Source organism: Austrofundulus limnaeus, unplaced genomic scaffold (assembly GCF_001266775.1).
Source record: "Austrofundulus limnaeus strain Quisiro unplaced genomic scaffold, Austrofundulus_limnaeus-1.0 Scaffold3, whole genome shotgun sequence".
Taxonomy (NCBI): domain Eukaryota; kingdom Metazoa; phylum Chordata; class Actinopteri; order Cyprinodontiformes; family Rivulidae; genus Austrofundulus; species Austrofundulus limnaeus.
The window spans coordinates 8,013,528-8,034,776 of record NW_013952405.1 but is presented as its reverse complement, the minus strand read 5'-3'; the positions used below and the strand labels follow the sequence as shown (position 1 = coordinate 8,034,776).

The 21,249-nt window shown below is 41.0% G+C and overlaps 3 protein-coding genes across 5 annotated transcripts in view; 1 reads left to right on the top strand and 2 right to left on the bottom strand.

Moving 5' to 3' along the window:
- The window catches only part of cdc34b (cell division cycle 34 homolog (S. cerevisiae) b), a 9,383-nt gene extending 4,619 nt beyond the window's left edge, over positions 1-4,764 (bottom strand). Inside the window, exons 1-4 of one of the 3 annotated variants that reach the window (XM_014020984.1) lie at positions 3,440-4,757; positions 3,209-3,289; positions 3,041-3,127; positions 2,851-2,948 (exon numbers count right to left, since the gene is read on the bottom strand). In XM_014020984.1, the coding sequence (XP_013876438.1) occupies positions 2,851-2,948; positions 3,041-3,127; positions 3,209-3,289; positions 3,440-3,544 (371 nt within the window). In that variant the 5' untranslated portion in view covers positions 3,545-4,757. Of the gene's footprint in view, positions 1-2,850; positions 2,949-3,040; positions 3,128-3,208; positions 3,290-3,358 lie in introns of all 3 variants that reach the window. The other 2 variants (XM_014020992.1, XM_014021000.1) reach the window with 2 other exon arrangements.
- Positions 4,765-4,919: 155 nt separating this feature from the next.
- On the top strand, positions 4,920-12,056 carry cactin. The gene is made up of 10 exons (XM_014020901.1): positions 4,920-5,312; positions 5,665-6,292; positions 6,385-6,480; positions 6,573-6,718; positions 6,829-6,991; positions 8,536-8,650; positions 10,319-10,511; positions 10,677-10,796; positions 10,935-11,299; positions 11,383-12,056. The coding sequence occupies exons 1-10, from the start codon at positions 5,008-5,010 to the stop codon at positions 11,871-11,873; spliced, it is 2,622 nt and encodes an 873-aa protein (XP_013876355.1). The 5' UTR covers positions 4,920-5,007; the 3' UTR covers positions 11,874-12,056.
- A 313-nt stretch (positions 12,057-12,369) lies between these two features.
- sema4e (semaphorin 4e) lies at positions 12,370-21,083 on the bottom strand (the record flags this gene model as incomplete). The annotated part of the gene is given in 15 exon segments (XM_014020914.1): positions 12,370-14,020; positions 14,622-14,674; positions 14,757-14,914; positions 15,308-15,423; positions 15,518-15,740; positions 15,825-15,981; positions 16,049-16,227; positions 16,350-16,501; positions 17,624-17,737; positions 17,838-17,937; positions 18,054-18,152; positions 18,252-18,314; positions 19,341-19,486; positions 19,593-19,899; positions 20,885-21,083. Coding segments are annotated over 14 exon segments (2,256 nt in total). The 3' UTR covers positions 12,370-13,433.
- Between the last annotated feature and the right edge of the window lie 166 nt (positions 21,084-21,249).

The following is a 21,249-nucleotide window of genomic DNA, read 5'->3' as shown; positions in this document are numbered from 1 at the left end:
GTTGTTCACATTCTGCTTAGCAGTTGAACTCAAGGAGCCGAGATGTTCTTTTATCTTAGGGATTTTATTTTCAGAGGCCAGGATCAGTGTCTGTCTTACTGAAGGTTAAAAGTAACAAGTTGTCAGACAGCCACTGGTTAACTTTTGTGACACATTTTATAAGAGAGGTGATCTTGTGGGTGGTGCAGTCATTAAAGGAGCAGTATAACTGCAGGATCTTATCAATGTAGACATAACTGGAGCACAATGAATAAAATCAGAAGCACATTTATTATGAATATATAGATTTTTTATTTGTCCTGTCAGCTGACAGGAGTTCAACTTGAAAGAACTCCGATGTTATTTGATCTTTCTCAGGTTATTCAAGTCTTCTGTAGTAAAAGATTGTTCCAAACTCGTTCAGATTCAGTGAACGTTCCACTCTGTACTCATTTCTTCAGACAAACTGTAGAAAGGTCTCTATAAATCAATGTAACACTGCAAACACACGCATAGGAACGCCGTGTTTTAAAGTCACTGCAGCTTCAAACACTGACAGTGAACAGTTGATTGAAGAAATACTGAAAACAGAGCAGGAAGAGCATAATTTCTTTAAATGTTTAAAATCTAAAGTAGGTCAAAGTCAGAAAGCTGTCTCAATGAAGGACAATCAAAACGTTTTTATTCAAAGGTCTAGAATTCACTGAAGGAAAGCCTACCACCTGCCACATTTCATGCCCGAGTTTCTGACTTGGATCATCTTATGTTGAGAAGTGATAAAGTTGTATACGTTTTTTTGTCAAACCCTTAAAATAACGACTCTCAGCTACTACCACACCAAATCTTTTAGTATATTTGCGTTTTAAGGCAAATATGCTAACCCTGGTTGTGTTAGCTTTGAGCCGCCTCAWCGTGGACAGGGATCATCATGTTAAACATGTGCAAATGTAATTTTGTTGTATTTGCAACACAATAATGGACTTCATTTAACTGAAAGGAAAATACCGAAGGTTGTAACGGACCATCCAGCAGTACGACGCTGAAGACGCGAGGGAAAGACAACAGAGAAGGGTAAGCTAATGTTAGCTTGTTGTTGCTCGCTACAGTTGATGTTTAGTTGAACTCGTGTGAAAAAATATATATATATTTGTCATAATCTCATCTGTGTGACGCAACACACCCGGCCAGTGAACCAATCAATGGACAACAGTAGATGACCTCAAATCAGGCCGGCCAATAAGGTCTCGAGTTGGTCTGGAACTTGGCAATAAGGGAAACACACTGAACCTGGGTTTGAACCTGGGTCGGGTCGGGCCTTGTAGTGCAAAAATGACATTAACTCAATACCTGTAAAATAGGGTTGGGCAAAATCGTATCGTGTGCAATTAATCATCAGAAAAAATGTAATCGATTACTTTTTGGCACTTGACAATTATTACGATTAATGCCACCAGGCAGACTGACAGGAGATTTCCCCGGTCAGTCTGCCCGATGCTCCTCTCCGCTTCAAATAAGTTATTATCATAATAACTCTGATTTTACTTGGCCTATCAACACAATTGAAAAGTTGATGTATAGCCTGAAGTCTGTACTTTTGACACAATTTAGAACAGATTTTAACGGAGAGTAAATCTATCCCACTAGAGTGATTTWAAYTGGTCATGTGACTAGGATATGAAGGCAGCAGGGACTACAGGGGGTTAATCGTCATATTAATCGTTATCGGCTAAATACCACAATTAATMGTGATTRATTTTTTTGCCAATATCGCCCAACCCTACTGTAAAATAAATTGAGTTATATACATGTTTGCGTTTAAGGTTTTTGAGCAGTGGTGGCCATCTTGAAAAGGATAGACTCCAAAAGTCCATGAGCTGTAGAGCCTGCGATTGATTTGAGTGTTACATTACAATCTGTCCACCAGTTTATCAGAGGTTTTCCCAACAAAACAAACACACACATGCATACACAAACATGTGCAAAAAAAACCTTCCTGCTCACCACGAAAAGGAAAAGGGCAAAAAAGAACCAACCAACCAACCAACCAACCAAAAACAACAACAATAAAGCATTCCAGTTTCTCTCCACTGAAACCACAGGATGAGTAAGTCATCTATTATTAAATATACCTCTATGTCTGTTTCAATCAATAATATCTTTCTAAAAACTCAAAAGCTTCAACAGAATTTACGAAGGTGTAAAAAAGCAAAGAGCTCACTCAGTGAGTCACTGGGAAATAATGTTACAAAAATATGTCAACTCTACGAATACAACAGATTAAAAGGAAAAAGGGTTCATTGCAAGCAGGTGACTTGATTAGAACAAACTTTTCTCTCTCTCTCTCTCTACAAAAAAAAAAAAATTACCCTGTAAGACGATTAATTGAATTTACAGAAAAGCAGAGCTCTGAAGCTGGAAAACAGCCAGTKTTCTTACTGTAACGCTACTTGTGGAACTTGTTTTTTCAATTTCTTGACAGCGAGTCTTTAGTCACAGCCTTTATACATAGGATTTAAAGTACGAAAAAAAACAACAACAAAGCAGCATGTATTATCAGTYGTATATAGATTTGTTTGATAAGTTTTGATCACATAAATGTTACTTTCACAGTACAACTACTCAGTGTAAGCGTGCCTTTAAAAGATGTTATTACGTTTTACAAACTGAATTTAATTTTGTTCGTAAATGTGTGGCGGGTGTGGGTTAGTCTCATTGTTGGAAGAAGACACCGCTGACAATGAACGCCATACGATGAGCAGGGGGGTGAATTATTGAAGTGGCCGAGACAGAGAAAGGACAAAGAAGGGAGGTGACAAGAAAGGAGAGAAATGTGAGGAGGAAAACAAAATGCCTGAGGAGGGAGATGCTAACCGGACATTCTGGGTTGGATTCCACCTCTCCGAAGGCAGCTCTCCGCTCTGAGGGTCGTCCACTGGAGGATGCAATATAGAAATACACACGTCTCCATTCTAAAACAGAAGAAACCAACTCATTTCACTCACAGCTTATTATATAAACTGTTAAAAGCAAACATTGTATTAGTCAGGTCATGAAACTTTACCTCATAGATGTTTGGGTGCCACATTTTGGTGAGGAAGCGGAAAGCAGGTGGAGAGTATGGGTAGTCTGTAGGAAACTTGATTCGAGCCTTGGGAAATTAAACATTTATTTTTGTTATTTTGTTTATTGCAGACATTATTTTTTCATGTTTTGAGAATGTTAAGCTTACCTTGAAATACCCGCCTTCATAATGAGTGTTTGGTGGTCCAAAAATGGCCACTTCCCAGTTGTATAAATCAGCCTCATCCACCAGATTTATTTTTTGTTATTTTGTTTATTGCAGACATTATTTTTCATGTTTTGAGAATTTTAAGCTTACCTTGAAATATCCGCCTTCATAATGAGTGTTTGGTGGTCCAAAAATGGCCACTTCCCAGTTGTATAAATCAGCCTCATCCACCAGAGTTATTTTAAATCCCTCGACAGGCTCTTCCTGGAGGCTTTTCATTTCCAACATCAGAGCTTTCTGTGAACTGGCTACATGAGAGGGGTCGTGTTGGGCCATCACTGGGCTCTAAAGCTAATCTGGACTCGACAGCTTTTGTTTACACGAACACGACAGAGTTAGTTTGACCAACAAACAACCTACAGCGATAACAACTTCTTTTTTTCCACCCCCCGACGCTCGCGGGCAGCGAAAACAGGCCGAACCTTAGCAAAACAAAGACTGCGCTGGCCTGTTCCCGAATTTTAGGTATTATTTCACAGTGTCAGTACTCAGAAAAGAAGGAAGTAGGAAAAACCATTGTGGCGGACCAGTTCCTCTAGCTTTAGGCGATTTACCTGGCAGGGCAGCCGCGGATATAAGCCGTAAATCTACTGGTGGCTAATGGAAGCTAAAAAAGCTCCGTCCCTTACCGATCCAAGACGATCTATCCGCGGCGGAAACACTTTCCTAACTACACAAAATAATAACTTTAAGAGGAATATCACAAGTTCTCGTATGAAACTTCACTAAACTACAACTCTGACAACAGTGACTGAAGCTTTCACAGGACACTGACTGAGTAGGGAGAAGTGTTGCTGGAAGGACTCCTCTGTACTCAGGTAATGGCGCCTGTTGTTGTTTGGGATTTGTAGTCACATTTGAGTCTTTTTGTAGTCTTTTGTTTTTGATGTAAATTTTCCAGAGCGAATATAATCTGGGCATAATCTGGAGTCAGTTAGAAGTGCAACATTCCTCAACTTTAATTTACAAATATAATTTTAAGMAACATTATACTGTTTCTTTCAGCTATCCAAAAAACTTCTCCTGTGCTAAATAATGCAATATATGTTAACATTTTCCCATCATATGACTCATAGTTAGGCAGCAGCTTGAAAATCAAATGAGCAAGTATTTGTAATTCATCCTTAAATTTAGATGAAAACAAGTTAACATTGACGTAAACTACAACAATTACAGAAARGCATATATTTTTAATCTTGTCGGTGATTAGATAAAATAGTTCAATAGCAGGCACGTCTCTTGTCAAAGCTCCTGTCACAACACTGTTTGCTTTGGTGTTCAGTGTTTTTATTGAAGTGCTCTTAAATATCGAGTCATTTGTAAATTATCTGCAATTTTTGTCCAAAAAACAATTATTAGCATCAAGTAAACAGTCATAAATTACCAAATTACAAACAGTAAAACATCAGGCGGACAAGCTGTAGTTTATTTTGCTCCGCGATTGTGACGTTTAAATGTTGCGACATTTTTTCAACGAAGGCGTCTTTTAGGTGGCTTATAAGTGCCTTAGTAAAAAAAAAAGTTTTTAAACGTTATTTCATCAAGTGTTAAATTAACTTTTTAAGTAATGAAGTAAGTAACTATTAAAATTAATTTTTAAGTAATGAAGTAAGTAACTATTAAAATTAATAAATATGTTACGTTCTTAGCGATAGAGTTTAGTCTGTTGAGAATCAGACGGTTACCTCTTATTTACGCGACACGCTCCATTCGGACCCCTYAAAAGCAGAAAGTTCGTGATGAGTCCGAAATCTCGACGCAGATCCCGCTCCAGGTCGRCAAGTCGGAACCGAGACCGGCCGAGCAGAACCAGAGTGAGCAAGTCTCGATCTCCGGACGAGAGGAGAGGTCGCAGTCGGTCTCCGGGCTCTAAAAGAACAGGCCGGGGTCGAGGCCGATCCAGCAGCGGGGCCTCAAGCCATGGCTCCCCCGTTCGACCTCGACAACGGGACCGCTCTTCTAGGTCCAGCAGCGGCTCGGACGGTGACAAAAGGGGGCGGCGAGCTCACCGTCAGAGCAGCAAGTCAAAGGATCGTTCATCCAGGTAACTTTCACATCACGTCATAGTTTGTAGTGAATTACCAGCCAGGTGTTCTTCAAAACAAGATAAAACATCCAGAAGTTAAATTAATCCACAGAAAACCGATCCACAGATTCAGAACAAACAAATCTATTGCTAAAGTCTCTGTATGATCAGAAAYTTCAGAACGCATTCAGAGGTTACTGGTTCACATTTTGACTTGTCAAAATGTTTGTGACAAAAGCTAATCTGTTTTAATTTTGGGAAACTAGTCAGTTTTCTCTGACAAAGTTTGTTCAGAGCCTTCTGATAGATATGTAATTATGATATAGCTTTAATTTGATGTAAAWGTAATAATATTCATGTTATTTTCCAGTCCAGATTCAGATAATTCCAAGATGAGGAGGAGGAGGAAGAAAATGGAGAATCYCAGCAGTCGATCTCGTGAGAGAGGAAAGGAAAGGTCTCAGTCCGGCTCCAACTCGAGTGATGGAAGCAGCGACAGAGAAAGGAGGAGGAGAAGAAGAGGAGGAGGAGGAAGTCCTGACAGAGGAAGTCCGTTCAGAGACAGACAGACGAGGAAGTGGGGCGAAGATCGATGGAAGAGCAGCAGGAACCAAGAAAGAAGACAAGACCGGGACAAAAGCCGGGAAAGAAAGAAGAAGAGTAAAGAGAGAGAGCGAGAACGAACCAGGACAAGCAAAGAACGGGTCGATGGAAACAGAGGGAGGCGGCGCTTCAGTTCGTCTGAGTCRTCGGACAGCTCCGGGTCAGAGGGCGAGAGCCGTGCAGTCAAAGAGAAACAGGAGAGGAAAAAACAAAGGGAGCTGATGAAAGCGCTGGAAACGCCAGAAGAGAAGCGAGCCAGGAGGTTGGCTAAGAAAGAAGCAAAAGAGAAGAAAAGGAGAGAAAAGATGGGTTGGAGTGAAGAATACATGGGATACACCAACGCAGACAATCCCTTTGGTGATAACAACCTGYTAGGCACATTCAAATGGCAAAAGGCGAGTTTGTTTTCCAGAAATGTTGGCGATTGTGTGTTTAGACTAAGCTTTGACATGTCGTCATGTTTTATTTACTTCGTGTTTCTTCTCAGGCATTGGATATAAAAGGCATTGGCCATCTTGGTGAAAAGGATCTTAAAGAAAGGAACAAATGCATTCAGGAGGAAAACCGCAGAGAACTGCAGAAGGTATGAAAAAATGTGAGGTTTGAATTCCAGAAGCAGCAAAATGTTTTTCTCTTGTTTGTTTTACTAGGTGTGTGTGTGTGTGTATGTTAAAGGTGAAACAGCTGCGATTAGAGCGGGAACGAGAGAAAGCCATGAGGGAGACGGAGCTGGAAATGCTGCAGAGAGAAAAAGAGGCAGAACACTTCAAAACCTGGGCCGAACAGGAAGACAACTTCCACCTGCAGCAGGCCAAACTGAGGTTAATTTGCAAAAATGTTCGCTTTTATATTTAGTCATTCTTTTCTGTGTCATAATRTTTTTGTTTGTTTCACACAAAAATGCTCTGTATTCACCCACTTGTCTGTTTAGGTCCAAGATAAGGATCCGTGACGGCCGAGCAAAGCCCATCGACCTTCTGGCAAAGTACATCAGTGCTGAGGATGATGATCTGGCTGTAGAGATGCATGAACCTTACACATTCCTCAACGGGCTGACCGTCACAGACATGGACGATCTGTTAGAGGACATAAAGGTTGGTGGCAATCCTACAATTAATCCAAAAGGGGCAAAGAAACTCAAAACGRGTAAAATAATTTATTACATTTCAGTGACTAGACCTTTTCCAACTGTTAGCGTCGTCGCATTTAAAAGTAACAAAGATGCAAAATGCAACACAGCATTTACAGTCTTCACACTAAAATAGTACACAATCCTTACATAAAGGTTCATCCAACCAGCAATAAACCAGTCATTTGCACTTTGCAGCTACATCAAAACAGATTATTGTTGTGTATGATCCCACTTTAAAGGACAATTAAGTTTAATGTTTAATGTAATGTTATGAAAAAAAATACAGTTTATTTAAAAAATCTTGTCACATTTTTGGAAAAGTGTGAAATGACTTCCAAATCACGTTATCTTTGATTTGGCAAATTTTGTCATGAAATATTATTTAATTGTGGAAGATTTTATTTTATTCATTTGTTTCATTCAGAAAAACAACAACAAAATAATCTATATTCAATAATAAAAAACAAGTAAAGCATGCTCTGAGTGAAAAGGCCTCAGAGGAAAGAAAAACATCTTGTTATTTTCAAAAAACAGGTCCAACAAAGAAACTCAAGATTTTCTCCTCCAAATTAAAAAAAAAAACATCATGTATCCATCATATCTCATTTCCACTAAATAGATTATTTTTTGTTTCCAAGTTTTATGCCTGTTCACACGGCAAGATTTAAACATTTTTGGTTGATTTTCAGAACCTCAGAGAGCCCACAGATAATGATTAAAAAATCATAAATAACAGGTTTGGTCCTACGGTGTGTGTGGTGTGTAGCCACACTACAAAATACCACACACAAACAGATTTCACTCACAGCTCATTTATCCTCTGAGCACATCATACTCTGGGATATCTCATTAGATTAGAGATTAGCTTTAGATCCATCACCATAATYGGGGTGTCCTTAAGATTGTCAGAAAGGCAAAATCGTGACAAAAATTGGCRTCCTGGTAATTATCTTGCTGTGTGAACCAGGCATGAGGTACAACTATGGGTACAGCTTGTGCCCTAATTTATGCAAATGTTTATATGTAGTGTATTTCKAAGGACATTTTATTTTTAATCTACTGAGAAACACACATTTGACCAAGATTATAGATGTTGCAACAAGTTTCTTTCTTAAGTTTTAACAATGTTCAGGGCTGCCACTTTTTAAAATTAGCTTATTGTGCAAATTTTATATTTTTATTTAAAATAAATCCTACATCAGTGTAAACTTGTGAGAATAGAAGTTGGATTTATTCTAATAAGTAAGGAAAGCTAGCTGTAACAAGAAACAACAGTCGTCTTTATGACAAATCCTACAAATTTGAAATTATTTATCTTGTGATCAGTAATACAGCCGGCCRTATCAAGACATATATTCTAAATCTTGCTGGAGCCTTCAGCTGTATCTTCTGTGTCATGTGGACTGATCTGCATTTTCACACCTGTGTTCTTAAAGTTGATTTACATGTCCTACTCTGACAACAAACTTTATCTGGTTCTGATTTTTTTTTTTTTTTGTCTGAAAGGTGTACATGGAACTGGAGCAAGGCAAGAATGTGGACTTCTGGAGAGACATGACGACCATCACTGAGGATGAGATCAGCAAACTGAGGAAGCTGGAGGCTTCTGGGAAAGGACCAGGTAATAATTTTTTTATGATGCTGTCATAGATTAATGGGTAACTCATAATCTGCTAAATAAGGGAAAAAAAATAGTGGAAGCTAGCGCTAAACAGTTAAATAAGAAAAACATTAGCTAACACTAAATGGCCCATTGTACTCGACCCAAAGCCGAACAGTCGATGTGCGCTCTTGTGGTTGTTTGACATTCGTTTTTGCACACACCTTTTTGTAGCTCTCTGAGCGCAGAGCTCCTGGGAAACTCCTCCCTTGGTGGTATACGTCACTGCACGGGGTCTCAGATGGCGGCCTTAACAGCTAACCGCTAACTGCTAAGACGACACTCAATCTGTGTCACACGTCTTTGTCTCCGCCAAGCTGAAGACWRGTGGGACTGACACAAACATGTTAGCTTGTGAGTTAACTGTTAGTGAACTCAAACTTGGCAAAAACTAATTTAGTAAAGCTAATTTGTCTGATGATGGTTTCAAAGTTTGTGGAAAAAGATAATTCGCTAAACAAAAAAATCAGTTCTGCTACTTGCTGTTAGCTAATTAGAGAAAACCATTCCTTCCACTGGTAGTAGAGTCCTTGTACTTACTGTAGATATATTTGAACACTTGCAGAATTTCTGTAATTACATGTATTTACCTGGTATTGTGATTTTTTTTCTTGGTTTTGGAACCTAAATACAGTGCCTTGTAAAAGTATTTTAGCATATTTTGTTTTTTGCCACCTAACAACTTGGAATTCAATTGGATTGTTTTAGGGTTTGCTTCATTTTATTTACAGAACATTCCTACAATTTTGAAATTTCTTTTTTATTTTATGTAAAAGACAAAATAACAGAAAATTTCAATAGCTATGTTCACATGGACATAAGTAATCAGATGAAACGGCCATTCGGAAAAAAAAAACGCGTCATGTAAACAGCCCATTCGGTTTATTCTGACCCGATTCAGCTCGATCCGAATTAATTTGTAATCGGAGCGAGAGAGGTGGTTTATGCCGATTGATAATCCAAACAGCATGCATGTCAACACATAATCTGATCATCTTATTCTGATTGTGGAAAACTGATCTAACTGCGCATGTCTGCTGACTTGCTGTAGTTTCCAGCAGACAGAACTGTTCCTCCCGTTCTCTTATTCAATAAAGAAGGAAGACACACAGCCTGCACCGCCTCGCAAAAAAAAAAGAAAAGAAAAAAAAAGTGTGTCCCCTGCAGCTGAACCAGAGAGTGCAGTAACGTCTCCACCATTATTAAAAGCTATCGCAGGTCCATTCTGAGCTCAGAAGCTGTTTATTTATGTTCATGACGAAAGTAGAACTTTTTTGTGTTGTTTTTTTTTTTTAGGGAAAGTTAGCAACTGCGCATGTCAGTGCTTCTATTCAGAATAAAAGCCCGGTGCATGTAAACACTCGTCATGATCGGATTGTGCCTATGTAAACGATACATTCCGATTATTTAATCTGAATACATTTCAATCTGATCAAAGAATTTTGCGCATGTAAACTTAGCTAATGTGCATAATTATTCAGTACTATGTAGAGGCACTTTTTGCAGAAATAATTTGCTTTGGATAAGTCTCTRTGAGCTTGCCACATCTTGCACGGCGCTATATATAAATAAAAAATGCACGTGTCAAAGTTTAGACAGATTTATTTCACRTGTTTGTTTTTTCTTCAGGCGATCGTCGCGAGGGCATCAACACAGCCGTCAGCACTGATGTTCAGACTGTGTTCAAAGGGAAAACGTACAGTCAGCTGCAAGCCCTGCACCTGAACATCGAGACAAAGATTCGGGCCGGAGGATCCAACCTCGACATCGGTTACTGGGAGAGTTTGCTGCAGCAGGTCCGGGTCTACATGGCCAGAGCCAGGTGTGGGCGAGCGTTTTCTGCCTTTTAAAACCTTTTTCATACACGAGGCTGAAAGCTGCACGAGTCATCCTCAAATAAAAGTTCAAATTGTCTTTTGTTAAACAAACCTAGTTTGTTTTATACGAGAGAATAATAAAAAAATAAAAATAAAATCTTCTGATCCAGGTTGAGAGAACGCCATCAGGATGTTCTGCGTCAGAAGCTGTTTAAGCTGAAACAAGAACAAGGAGTGGAAAGTGAGCCTTTATTCCCCATCATCAAAGAGGAGCCGAGTGAGGATGATGAGTAAGTTATATAATGTAGATCCTCACTGAGCTTGTATAGTTGTCAAAAATGATCAATTCAAAAAACTCTTGTTCTTCCTTTCGAGGACAAGCTGTCTCTTCACTTATAAAAAATAAAAACGTTCATGTTCTGTGACAGGGAGAGAACGAGGGACCGTRCAGCAGAAGATGGCGGTCCGTCTGYGTCGAACTCCAGAAGTAAAAACAGAGAAACGACAGAGGGGGAGGACGAGGAGGCTCGTCCATCCACATCCGGGGCAGGAGGTCGAGACGAGGATGGAGGAGAGAAGAGCAAAGGGAAGGATGAGGAGGGGAAGGAGGAGGCGGTGGAGGCCGTGTTGACAGAAGAGGACCTGATCCAGCAGAGCCAGGCGGATTACGACTCGGGTCGCTACAGTCCCGCGCTGCTCACGTCCTCCGAGCTGCCGCTGGACACTCACACCATCACGCCAGAGGAGGACACGCACAGGCTRCAGTTAGCCCGCCGGCAGCTCCAAGTCACCGGTACGAGACTTTGTGCTCAAACTCCACGTTAGAGTCGAACCGTTTGCTACGTTSATCTTTACTAAACTGTTTGTTTATTTTAGGGGATGCTAATGAAAGCGCAGAGGACGCCTTCGTACGCCGCGCCAAGGAAGGCATGGGCAACGACGAGGCCCAGTTCAGCGTGGAGATTCCAGTCTCGGGGAAAATGTACCTGTGGGCGGACAAGTACCGCCCCAGGAAGCCTCGCTTCTTCAACAGGGTCCACACGGGCTTCGAGTGGAACAAGTACAACCAGACTCACTACGACTTCGACAACCCGCCGCCCAAGATCGTCCAGGGCTACAAGTTTAACATCTTCTACCCCGACCTGATCGACAAGCGCTCCACCCCTCAGTACTTCCTGGAGCCGTGTCCCGACAACAAGGACTTTGGAATCTTACGGTTCCATGCGGGTCCKCCGTACGAGGACATCGCCTTTAAGATCGTGAACAGGGAGTGGGAGTACTCGCACCGACACGGGTTCCGCTGTCAGTTCGCCAACGGGATCTTTCAGCTGTGGTTCCACTTTAAGAGATACCGTTACAGGAGATAGAGAACCTACCTGTTTGGATCAAATCCTCAGGGACTGGATTCCACACATGTATATTACATTCTTTTGGTTCGTTAATCTGTTTTGTGTTTTTAGCTTTACGGCTACARTCACTGTACTGTTGTCTAAAAAGATCCATTTTCTCAGTAGTCTGTTGATTACATATTAAAGTGTTTTTTTTAACCACTTTGCCCCCTGCCACTGATTGATGGTTCTATTGTAATTACAGATATAACATATACAAAACATTTTTACACTTAAAATTGAAGCAACAAAGGTTTTTATAAATTTTGTAAGAAAATTGTATTAAACAAAATTGGATTTTACAACAAACATTCAGAACTGTTTCACAACTGTAGATGACATCCAGAGGTGTATAGTAACGTACATTTACTTTGTTAGTTGAGTAACTGCATTACATTTACTCAACTTAGTGGAACCAGTTGGCTTAACTTGGTTAAGTCAATTCAACACTTCATTTTCAGAGTGCATMTAAAAGTACTTTTACTTTCACGATTATTGTGAATAGTTTTATTATTTAGTACTTGTCCTTATTCATGAAATTCATTTTTATCTGTCATTTTTGTTCAGATATTTATTACTTAGTAATTTTTTCAAGTAGCCTACTTTATACACCTCTGGTGACATCTGCATTTCACATTTTTGCTGAAGACACACAAAAAAAATGATATCAAGCAAGGACAACATAAAAAAAATGAAATAAAAATCTTTCCAGCTAGSGTTAGAAGCGGCTCAATGGGAGTACAACAAAATCCCTGTGATCTTTAAGGAACTGAAAACTGAACAACTTAACACATTTTAAAACCTATGAAACAAATCAAAATGATGCTCATTTACAACGAAGATAAAAAAATGTGCTCAATTTCAAATGTTAACAGTCTTAATAAACAAACAACATTAAACTTGGATCTTGTAGGTTTGAACTCAAGCAGCCCAGTTGAACCAGATATTCAGTAGTACTGCTTAGAAAATGTAAATTCACTTTAAGTTTCCTGTTCATGTGGAACTCAGTAAAACCGATCCTGCAGTGGGAAAAAACCTTGGCGTGTTGTGAGTCGTTTCATGAGAAGATGAGATTTTCAAAAGGCATTTAGCAAAGAATAAAAGGACCCAAACTCAAGTCTACTCAGATGTTTGCAATCATTTTTAGGAAATACAAAGGTTACCGACAGCATTTTGACAGAACAGATAGCTAAAAATCTGCAGGCTGGGACATTTGCCTCTTACCAAAACAAACAAAAAAAGTGATTCAGAATATGTGGAAATGTTTCAGAGGAGAGYTTGCACAACAGCCTGAGAATGTCCCAGAAGTCAAAGCTTGTTACAGCATGAAGAAAAGCTGTCCTCCTCACAATCTGCTCATAACTTGAAGAGTTTAAAAGCTGGGATACTTACAGATGAAGATGTTATTAACTGTAAATCTTGAAAATATTGGCTAAATGTAAAATCTTCATGCCTTTTGAAAATCGAGTCATCTTTAACCCACGTATTCTCTGCATCAACTTCCTGACTCATCATTACATTAATTACTGTTACTCTGGATCACTGAGGGTCCCCACCTCCACCAGTGTGGTTGTTGTTGCTGCTGCTCGATGCCTCGGACATCAGGGGCTTGTCCTCATGGGGTTCAGGCCTCGCCGTAGAGTTTACAGCCACCTCCTCATCGGTACGCTGAGCTWCATCCCTTTTCTCCTTTAAACAGTTCCAGGGCAGAGGTATGTGTTCTTTGTAAACATTCCAGGCTAAAAGAGCAACGAGACAAATAACAAGAAGAGCAACTGCAGCCTGCAGTCCAGCAACAGGCGGGCCGTCGGTCACTGGCTCAGCAATAGAAATCAGGCGGTCCTTGCCCGTGTCCGTTGAGTTGACGCTGACCTGGTAATCAGCTACGAAGGTCATAAATTCACCAGCTTTGGAGYGCTCCACAAACAAACAACGGTAGTGACCGGAGTGGCTAACTGTGGTGTTCAGAATAACCAGCTCATCTGGCAAAATCTGATGATGAGGCGAGAACGTGAGGACGCTTTYATTATGCTCCCATCTGACTTTTGTCAGCTTCAAAGGCGAAGGACAGCTGAGTCTAAGTTGATCACCTGGTGAGACGGACCGACTCACCGGATCAGCAGGGTCTGAAATCAAAACGGACAGACACAAATTTTAATTTACCAACCAACAATCAGGCCTGTCATGATAAACTCTGAGTGGATTTTGAGGGAACACACAACAGCAGCCACTGAAGCTGTAACATCACTACGCACCTCTATCCAAGCTGGCACAGTTTATTCTTGGTCTTCCTATGCCTTCTAAAATAATTGCGGTAACCCACACACTGCTCAAAAAGTTTACTAAATTTACGTAATATAAAACAACAACAACACACACTTCAGCACAGTGTCCCAAGGAGTCACAAGCTGAAAATGAAGATGCTCCTCTGGCTAAATATCTGTTCACAGGACTCTCATGCTACTGAGGTTAGAGACCATGCACCTGGCAAGTGTTTACTCTGCCCTAAAGACTAGAAAAGAGGGAGACACAAAGAAAACAAACAAACAAACAAAAAAGAAAGTTATCAATCTTACTTTAATTTATCACGTAAATGATGGATTTATTCCTTATCGTGACAGGCCTACCAACCATAAACCACCTTAAAATCTTGCAAACCCAGCAGCCTTAATAAAAAAATCAACATCGGTACACACTGACCACATGTACAAGTATACACTGACTCACCAGGATCAGGACAAGGAGAGGCATCTCCTTCTGTCACACTTTGGATTACCTCTCTAAAAATAAAAAAATAAATGCAAATTTAGTGTTAAAGGTTAAATTCTGCTTCCACCGCACATCTGGAAATCTGCTACTTACCTTTGTGAGCTGGAAAGGAAAACGCATTTCTTCTCAGTAGTGTCCCAGCCACAGTACGGGTCTCTGGCTAAAACACAGTCCACACAGGATGAGGACCGCTCACAATTAGCGCGTGGAATCTGAGCCGCTCCAGAGTCTGAGCCGACGTAAATCTGACCCTGCAGCACAAAAAATATACAAAACAAGAACAGTGACGTAACGTACATCTGAAGAATTGATTTCCATTGCTGTGGTACTTCAGACCACTTTTTAATGGGCTCGGTCTTGTCTCGGACTCAACCGCATTTATACTCCATCTTGTCTCGGTCTCGGACATTGAGGACTCAAGACTTTATTTCAAGACAAAACCACGACTGTGGAAATATCACTAAATTGCCAGAATACTGTCCAATTTTTTGTTAACATCCTTTCACTTTGCTTTTTTCTCGACTTGGTCCAGCCCCTAAAAGTCTTGGTCTYGATACACCCTGGTCTTGGTCTTGACTACTTGAGTTAGATGGTCTTCACTATAACACTACAGATCTCAAAGATATACAACGGTTTTAAATTACCGTGAGGTTAGAAAATTTGATGATCTTGATCGGCTGAGGAGGCTGGAAGAGTTGGACTTCTTCTATGGTGAACATCTCTCCATCGTAGTTCACAGCTTTCAGCATCGTACCCTTCTCTGAATAAAACAACACATTTGGTCTTGTGTTTTAACAGTGAAATGAAAGCATAAGGTTTTAAAAACAGGTAGTGAATAAACATTAAACACACACCTGTGGCTATAAACATGACGTTGTAGTTTTGTCCGTCTGCAGCTTGAACTTGGTCGACAATGATTCGTGTGAATTTAACCCCTCTTCGTATCAGCAGAGGTCTCCCGTCTATTGGCTCGATGGCCTGGTCCATGAGGGGCTTATCTTTGACAAACTGTAGGGTCCGGTCCGGGAGGTCCAGGCTCCGATTTATGCCTAGACTGCGAGCCTTTTTGTTTATACACTGATGAAGAAGGAAAGGTACAACACAGTGAGAACTTCCTGCTGAGCCACCTCCACACACAGCTTGAACACAGAGCAGACTCACAGCTCCGGGCCGGGGGACGGGCACCTCTCCACTGTACATCACCCACTTAACGAAAGAAGTTTCTACAGGAACTGGGGTCTTGTACTTCCCCTCTGAAAACACTTGGCTGATGGCAGACATGCTGTACGCACAAACTGCAGACAGATCTGAGAGCTCCCTGAAACACACACACTCTCAGTCAACGGTCTAAAAATACTCAAGGGTTAAAGTCCTCCTGAACGTACGGTTGTGACGTGAAGACGGCGTAGAAAACACAGTTTTTCCAGTTCTGCTTGAAGCCACACCACAGGTATGAGTCCTGGATAACGAAAGGCAGCTGGGAGTTCAGAACTGGACAATCTATTCTGGTCTTAAGGAAGGACGTCCACTTTTTTTGCAAAGTCCTCTGACCTCCAACATCCCCCTGTGGGCACAGAGAAAGAACATTACCCCTCAAGGACAAACAAARARAAGCGTAATCAAGCAGCGGAAACGGCACGACTAGAGCCGCTGAGGAAGCGCCGTTCATGCGTTATTGTCTCTGACCTTGCACACACGGGCCACACGAGGGACCACCAGTTTACTGTAGCTGTCAAACTCCACAGCTGTCTCGCTGAAGAAGAGGTACACCTTGTCATCATCTCCCTCCTCACTCTGCTCACTCTCAGGGACCCAGGCCATAGAAACAAAGTTGGGCTCTGGCATTTAAAAAAAAAGAGAAAATCATTCAAGGAGATACATCATGCTTTTAAATCCTTCGTTTTCACATTTAAATCATCCAGTTAGGGTCTATATCAGAGCTATTCAACTGGCGGTCCGCGGGCCGAATATGGCCGCGAGTGATCAAAGTTCGGCCCGCCAATTGTTTCATTCATCTCTTGAGCCCAAACCCCCAGTTTTCTACTTTAATTACTCTAAGGCCCTTTAGTTAAACATATACATGTTTGTTATCTACAGAAATGTCAGAATCTTGGTTACAAGCTTGTAAAAACCATTTCTATGAACATTCAAGACAGTTAAATTTACAAGCAGTAGAATGTAAAATTATGAAAGTAAAAATAAAATTGGTTTAAAAATTTGGCAAGTCGAGATGTCAAAATATTATTTGTGTTAAACAGGAGGCATAATGTGTTAATTTTCATACTGTTTAATTATCACCACTTCTATAGGGTTCTGTATGTTGTATTTATGATTAAATACAGCAAAATAAACTATTTCAAAGGTAACAGATCTTTGTAATACTTGGTTTATTTACATAATGCCTTTAAGTGCTGGATGTTCGGCCCCTGAGCTGTTGGCCTACAGTAACTGTGGCCCCCAGAGCAATTTAGTTGAATAGCCCTTGTCTATATGAAGTGGAACTGCAATGCGTTGGTCTGAATTCCTCATTGTAACTCAACAAGTGGTACATTCTAGTTTTTAGAGGACTTTACAACTATCCTCTGGCATAGAAACATTTTATTTACAAATTAATTAAACGGCTCATCCCTCCAGCTACAATCTGACCCAGAGTGAGAGGAAAATGAAGATGATGAAACTAACGTCCAAATCTTAAATGTCTGTTCCGTCGCAAATACTGTGACGTACTAGTTCAGAAATCGTCATAGAAAATAGAAAAAAAAAAAACTGGACGAGTTGAAAAATATGACCCAAACAGATTCTAAAGATTTCTACGCAGCACCAGGAGAGACTAAATTCTAATTTTCTGCACTCCTAGAGACTCCAAGTGCACAACAAAATGCATTTAACAGCTAAAAATTTAATTTTACTTGATAAAATAGAACAGCTCCCACAGAAAAAGTATAAAAGTGACGTCTTACCGTGAAGCCAGGAGGTTTTGAACTCGGTGCGTATGGGGTCAGGACGAGTGCTGTGCATCAGGACGGGCTCAGAGCCGAGGAAGTTCATGGAAGTTGCTGAGTAGAGGCTATCATCTGGTGGGAAGGAGAGAAAAAAAAACACACACACACATGAAAACAAAGCTACTTCAAAGTTTTACCTGTTTGCGCTTCTGGATCCACAACATCTACTCACCAACCATGATGGAGGCATATTTCTGGAAAGGATCAAACGGGCACTTTCCTTTGCCATCCTCTAACGTCCCTTCAAAACTCAGCTTTCCATTTGCATATTGCTGACTCAACAAACACATTGTTTATTATTATCATTCTTCTGTGTGCGACCATGATTTTCATTATGAAAAACCAAACCAAACACTCCAACTGATAGGAAAAATGGACTTTATCTCACCATGTTTTGACATTCTGGATCAAAAGCGTTAGTTCCACACACGTACATTTGTCCGTTCTTCATCTCGTGCAGGACTCTGATATAGTTCTTGCACTCTGTCTGKAAATATAGCAAAGCAAGACAGAGAGAAAGAGAGAACGGTTCTGATTACTGTAAAAAAGCTTTCAGTGGTAAAAAGGTGTAACTCAAGTGACCAACCTCTCGATCCTTTCCTTTGTTTTCACAATCTTTTACTTGGGTTGGAGTAACTTTCCAATCCACCTACAACAGAGAGTTTGAATATTTTTAGTTTCTATAACTGYAGTCATTTTATCYATTATCTTCCACTTATCCAGGGTCAGGTGGCGTCTGGCCAAGGGAACATCTTTTCCACTGGTATTACTCATCATAAAGGGCTGCACTTCCCTCACCTAGGACCTGTTTGCATTGGACTACCCTGCAACATAGATCCTATAATTTGTCATATAAGACAAACTTGTTTTTAGCTTTAGCACAATTTTATTTGACAGAATCTGAACTATTGTTCAAAGCTTGTCCTGATGCATCTCAGTAATCCAGGTAAAAAGTCAAAAAGAAAAAAATTGTATAGGTCTTCTGGACGGGTTCTTCTCTAATGAAACGTGTCTCTCCTCCAAGAGACTTCTTCGGTCTGAGAGTTTCAGGCGAAATTCAGGCTTTTAAGCACTGCCTCCATGTGACTGATACACTCTTTCAGAGATGAGGATGTTCTCAGTCTTGATAGAGAGGAACGTTGGTTTGAGAGAGGAGTAAAAGAAGCCATTTTTGTGAAGAAAGAAAACAGAGGTGGAGGCCTCCGTTTTCAGTCGTCCCCCTCCTACAGTGCTGCTATTGCCAGTATCACTCCACCCCCTGTTAACAATAGGTGTTAACGATAGCCATGTGATGTGAGTATCAGTCACATGGAGGCAGTGCTTAAAAGCCTGAATTTTGCCTGAAACTCTCAAAGAAGTCTCTTGGAGGAGAGACGAAACGTATCATTAGAGAAGAACCCGTCCAGAAGACCTATACAATTTTTTTTCTTTTTGATTGTTCAAAGCTGTTTGTTATAAATCATTGTCACCCCGAGGCGAGCCTCTCAGGCTGCATTCTCTCTACATCAGAGATTTGTCTGATCATAATAAAACCCAGCTGCTGATTGAGAAGCTTGCATCAGAGCAAGGCGCGTCACAATACAAAGATTTGCACCTCTGGACTAAAAGCACCGTGATAAGCAAATAAAATAAARTAAAAATTGGCTTCAATATGATCAATAAAAGGCGTTCTCACTGAGTCGTGTTTATTGGAGATGTCGCTGAGGTTGAGGGCGAACACAACCTCCCTGGCACCCAGCACCAGCAGTCCCAGGTCTTCTCTCAGCAGCATGGTGGTGTAGTTGAAAACGCCGTCCTCTCGGAACTGAACGGCAYTGTTGCCTAGAGAGAACGTAAGTCCTTAACTCAGCAACCAGTTCAAAACTTAACACCACATGAAGCTGACAACTGAAAGCTGAGGATACGCTGGAGAAAGAGCAACACTCACTATGATAGGGCACGGATTTGCGTGGGACACTGCTCGGCGCTGAGCTATCCTTGAGCATCAAAGCCACGGGCAGCAGCCAAAAGACACCGAGGGATAGAAGTGGATGCATGGCTCCTTTGTTCAATCCTAGAGGAATTTAGACTTTATTGTTTCCAAAACACTCATTCATACAGGGATAAAGGCAGCAGCGAGCGGCATCTWTGACGTGATGAAGACTGTAGGGCAGCGGCCCCTTCACTGGCCCCGCTCAGCAGGCTGTCCATGATGAGATGGATGGCACAGACCGGAGAAACAAARCCAAGGAGGGCTGAAACAGAGATAGTTGCATGAATATCATCATCAGTTCACCAAACATGACACCTGAGAGAGACGAGGTTCAAAATGTGAACAGCAAACACACATATGAAACAAAACAAAAAAACTTTACAGATGATTAAATAAAGGAAATAAAAAGTAATAGCCAGAAAGGGCAGCGTGAGCTAAAGTCAGCGCAGCAGTATATCTGTCAGAGCCTTAGTGATGTTAATGCAGAGCCGTGAAAGGCATTCAGCACAGATTTACACAAGTTTCACCACAAAGCTGAAGCAAGAAGAGAGGCACTTTGGTTCCAGGAAGGAAACTGGTTTAACATCTTATTTTTTTTTTATAAAGCAGATGAGTATAACCCATGATTAAACTGTGGGACTGCACTGATACTAGAACAGCTGGGGGGTTTGGGTGTGTGCTGTAGGAGCAAAGATGAGCCTCGGCATGTCAGAGAATGCGGGCTCCAAATGATGTTTTCACATACTTTGGTTCTGGGGCCAGAGCCAACTTCACTCGGCACYACAAATACACACAAATACACACAAACCTTGGTAGTTTTTGTGCACCAAAACAAACCGGAAATCAGTCAAACGCATAATACTGTATATTTAGGAGGAAGTTAGTACCTTATTTGTTTTATTTCACCTATTTTTATTAATTAAAACTACATTACACGACGCCATTCAGCTTTAAATACAAACGTAAGCTGTCTTAGTTAAAGTTGATAAAGTGTAAAGATTAGCTAAACGTCAAGAGTTGCTGTCAGGTAAGAATCACTTACCTGCGAAACTCGCTCAAAACACCGGAAGCTCCCTTTTAGATCATCTATACACCTGTTTTAGGCCCAATTTAAAACAGGTTTCCTCTCCAGTAAAGAAAAAAAAAGCACACAAGAAGAAATGTATATGGGATAAAGTGCAGCCTGGATAATGTTTTACCGCGTCTGGTTTCTTGAAGAAAAAAAGCACCGTACCCCCAGTCCTCACCGGGTGTTTTCTCAGCCCGCAGCCGTCCTCTGTCGCTCTGTATCCCGCCTCTTAGCGCTTCATACCCCGCGGTTAAAGTAACGAGTCCTTTCTGTACCGGTCCGACCGGCAGGGTTTTAGTTTTTTTTCTTTTTTCTTTGTCGTTCTCTTCCTTCAAACAGCCGTGAGCACTGAGCGAGGCGCTGCTGGAGAAGTTTGCATTGTTCAGACACGATCCTGGACCAGGTGCAGGGAGCAGAGGCTTCAGGGTGGAGGAACAATGGAGCCCTCGCCCCACCTCTCACTACAAGGGCCTTAATGATGAATGCATGTTTTAATTACCTGGTAACACACACACACACACACACACACACACACACACACAC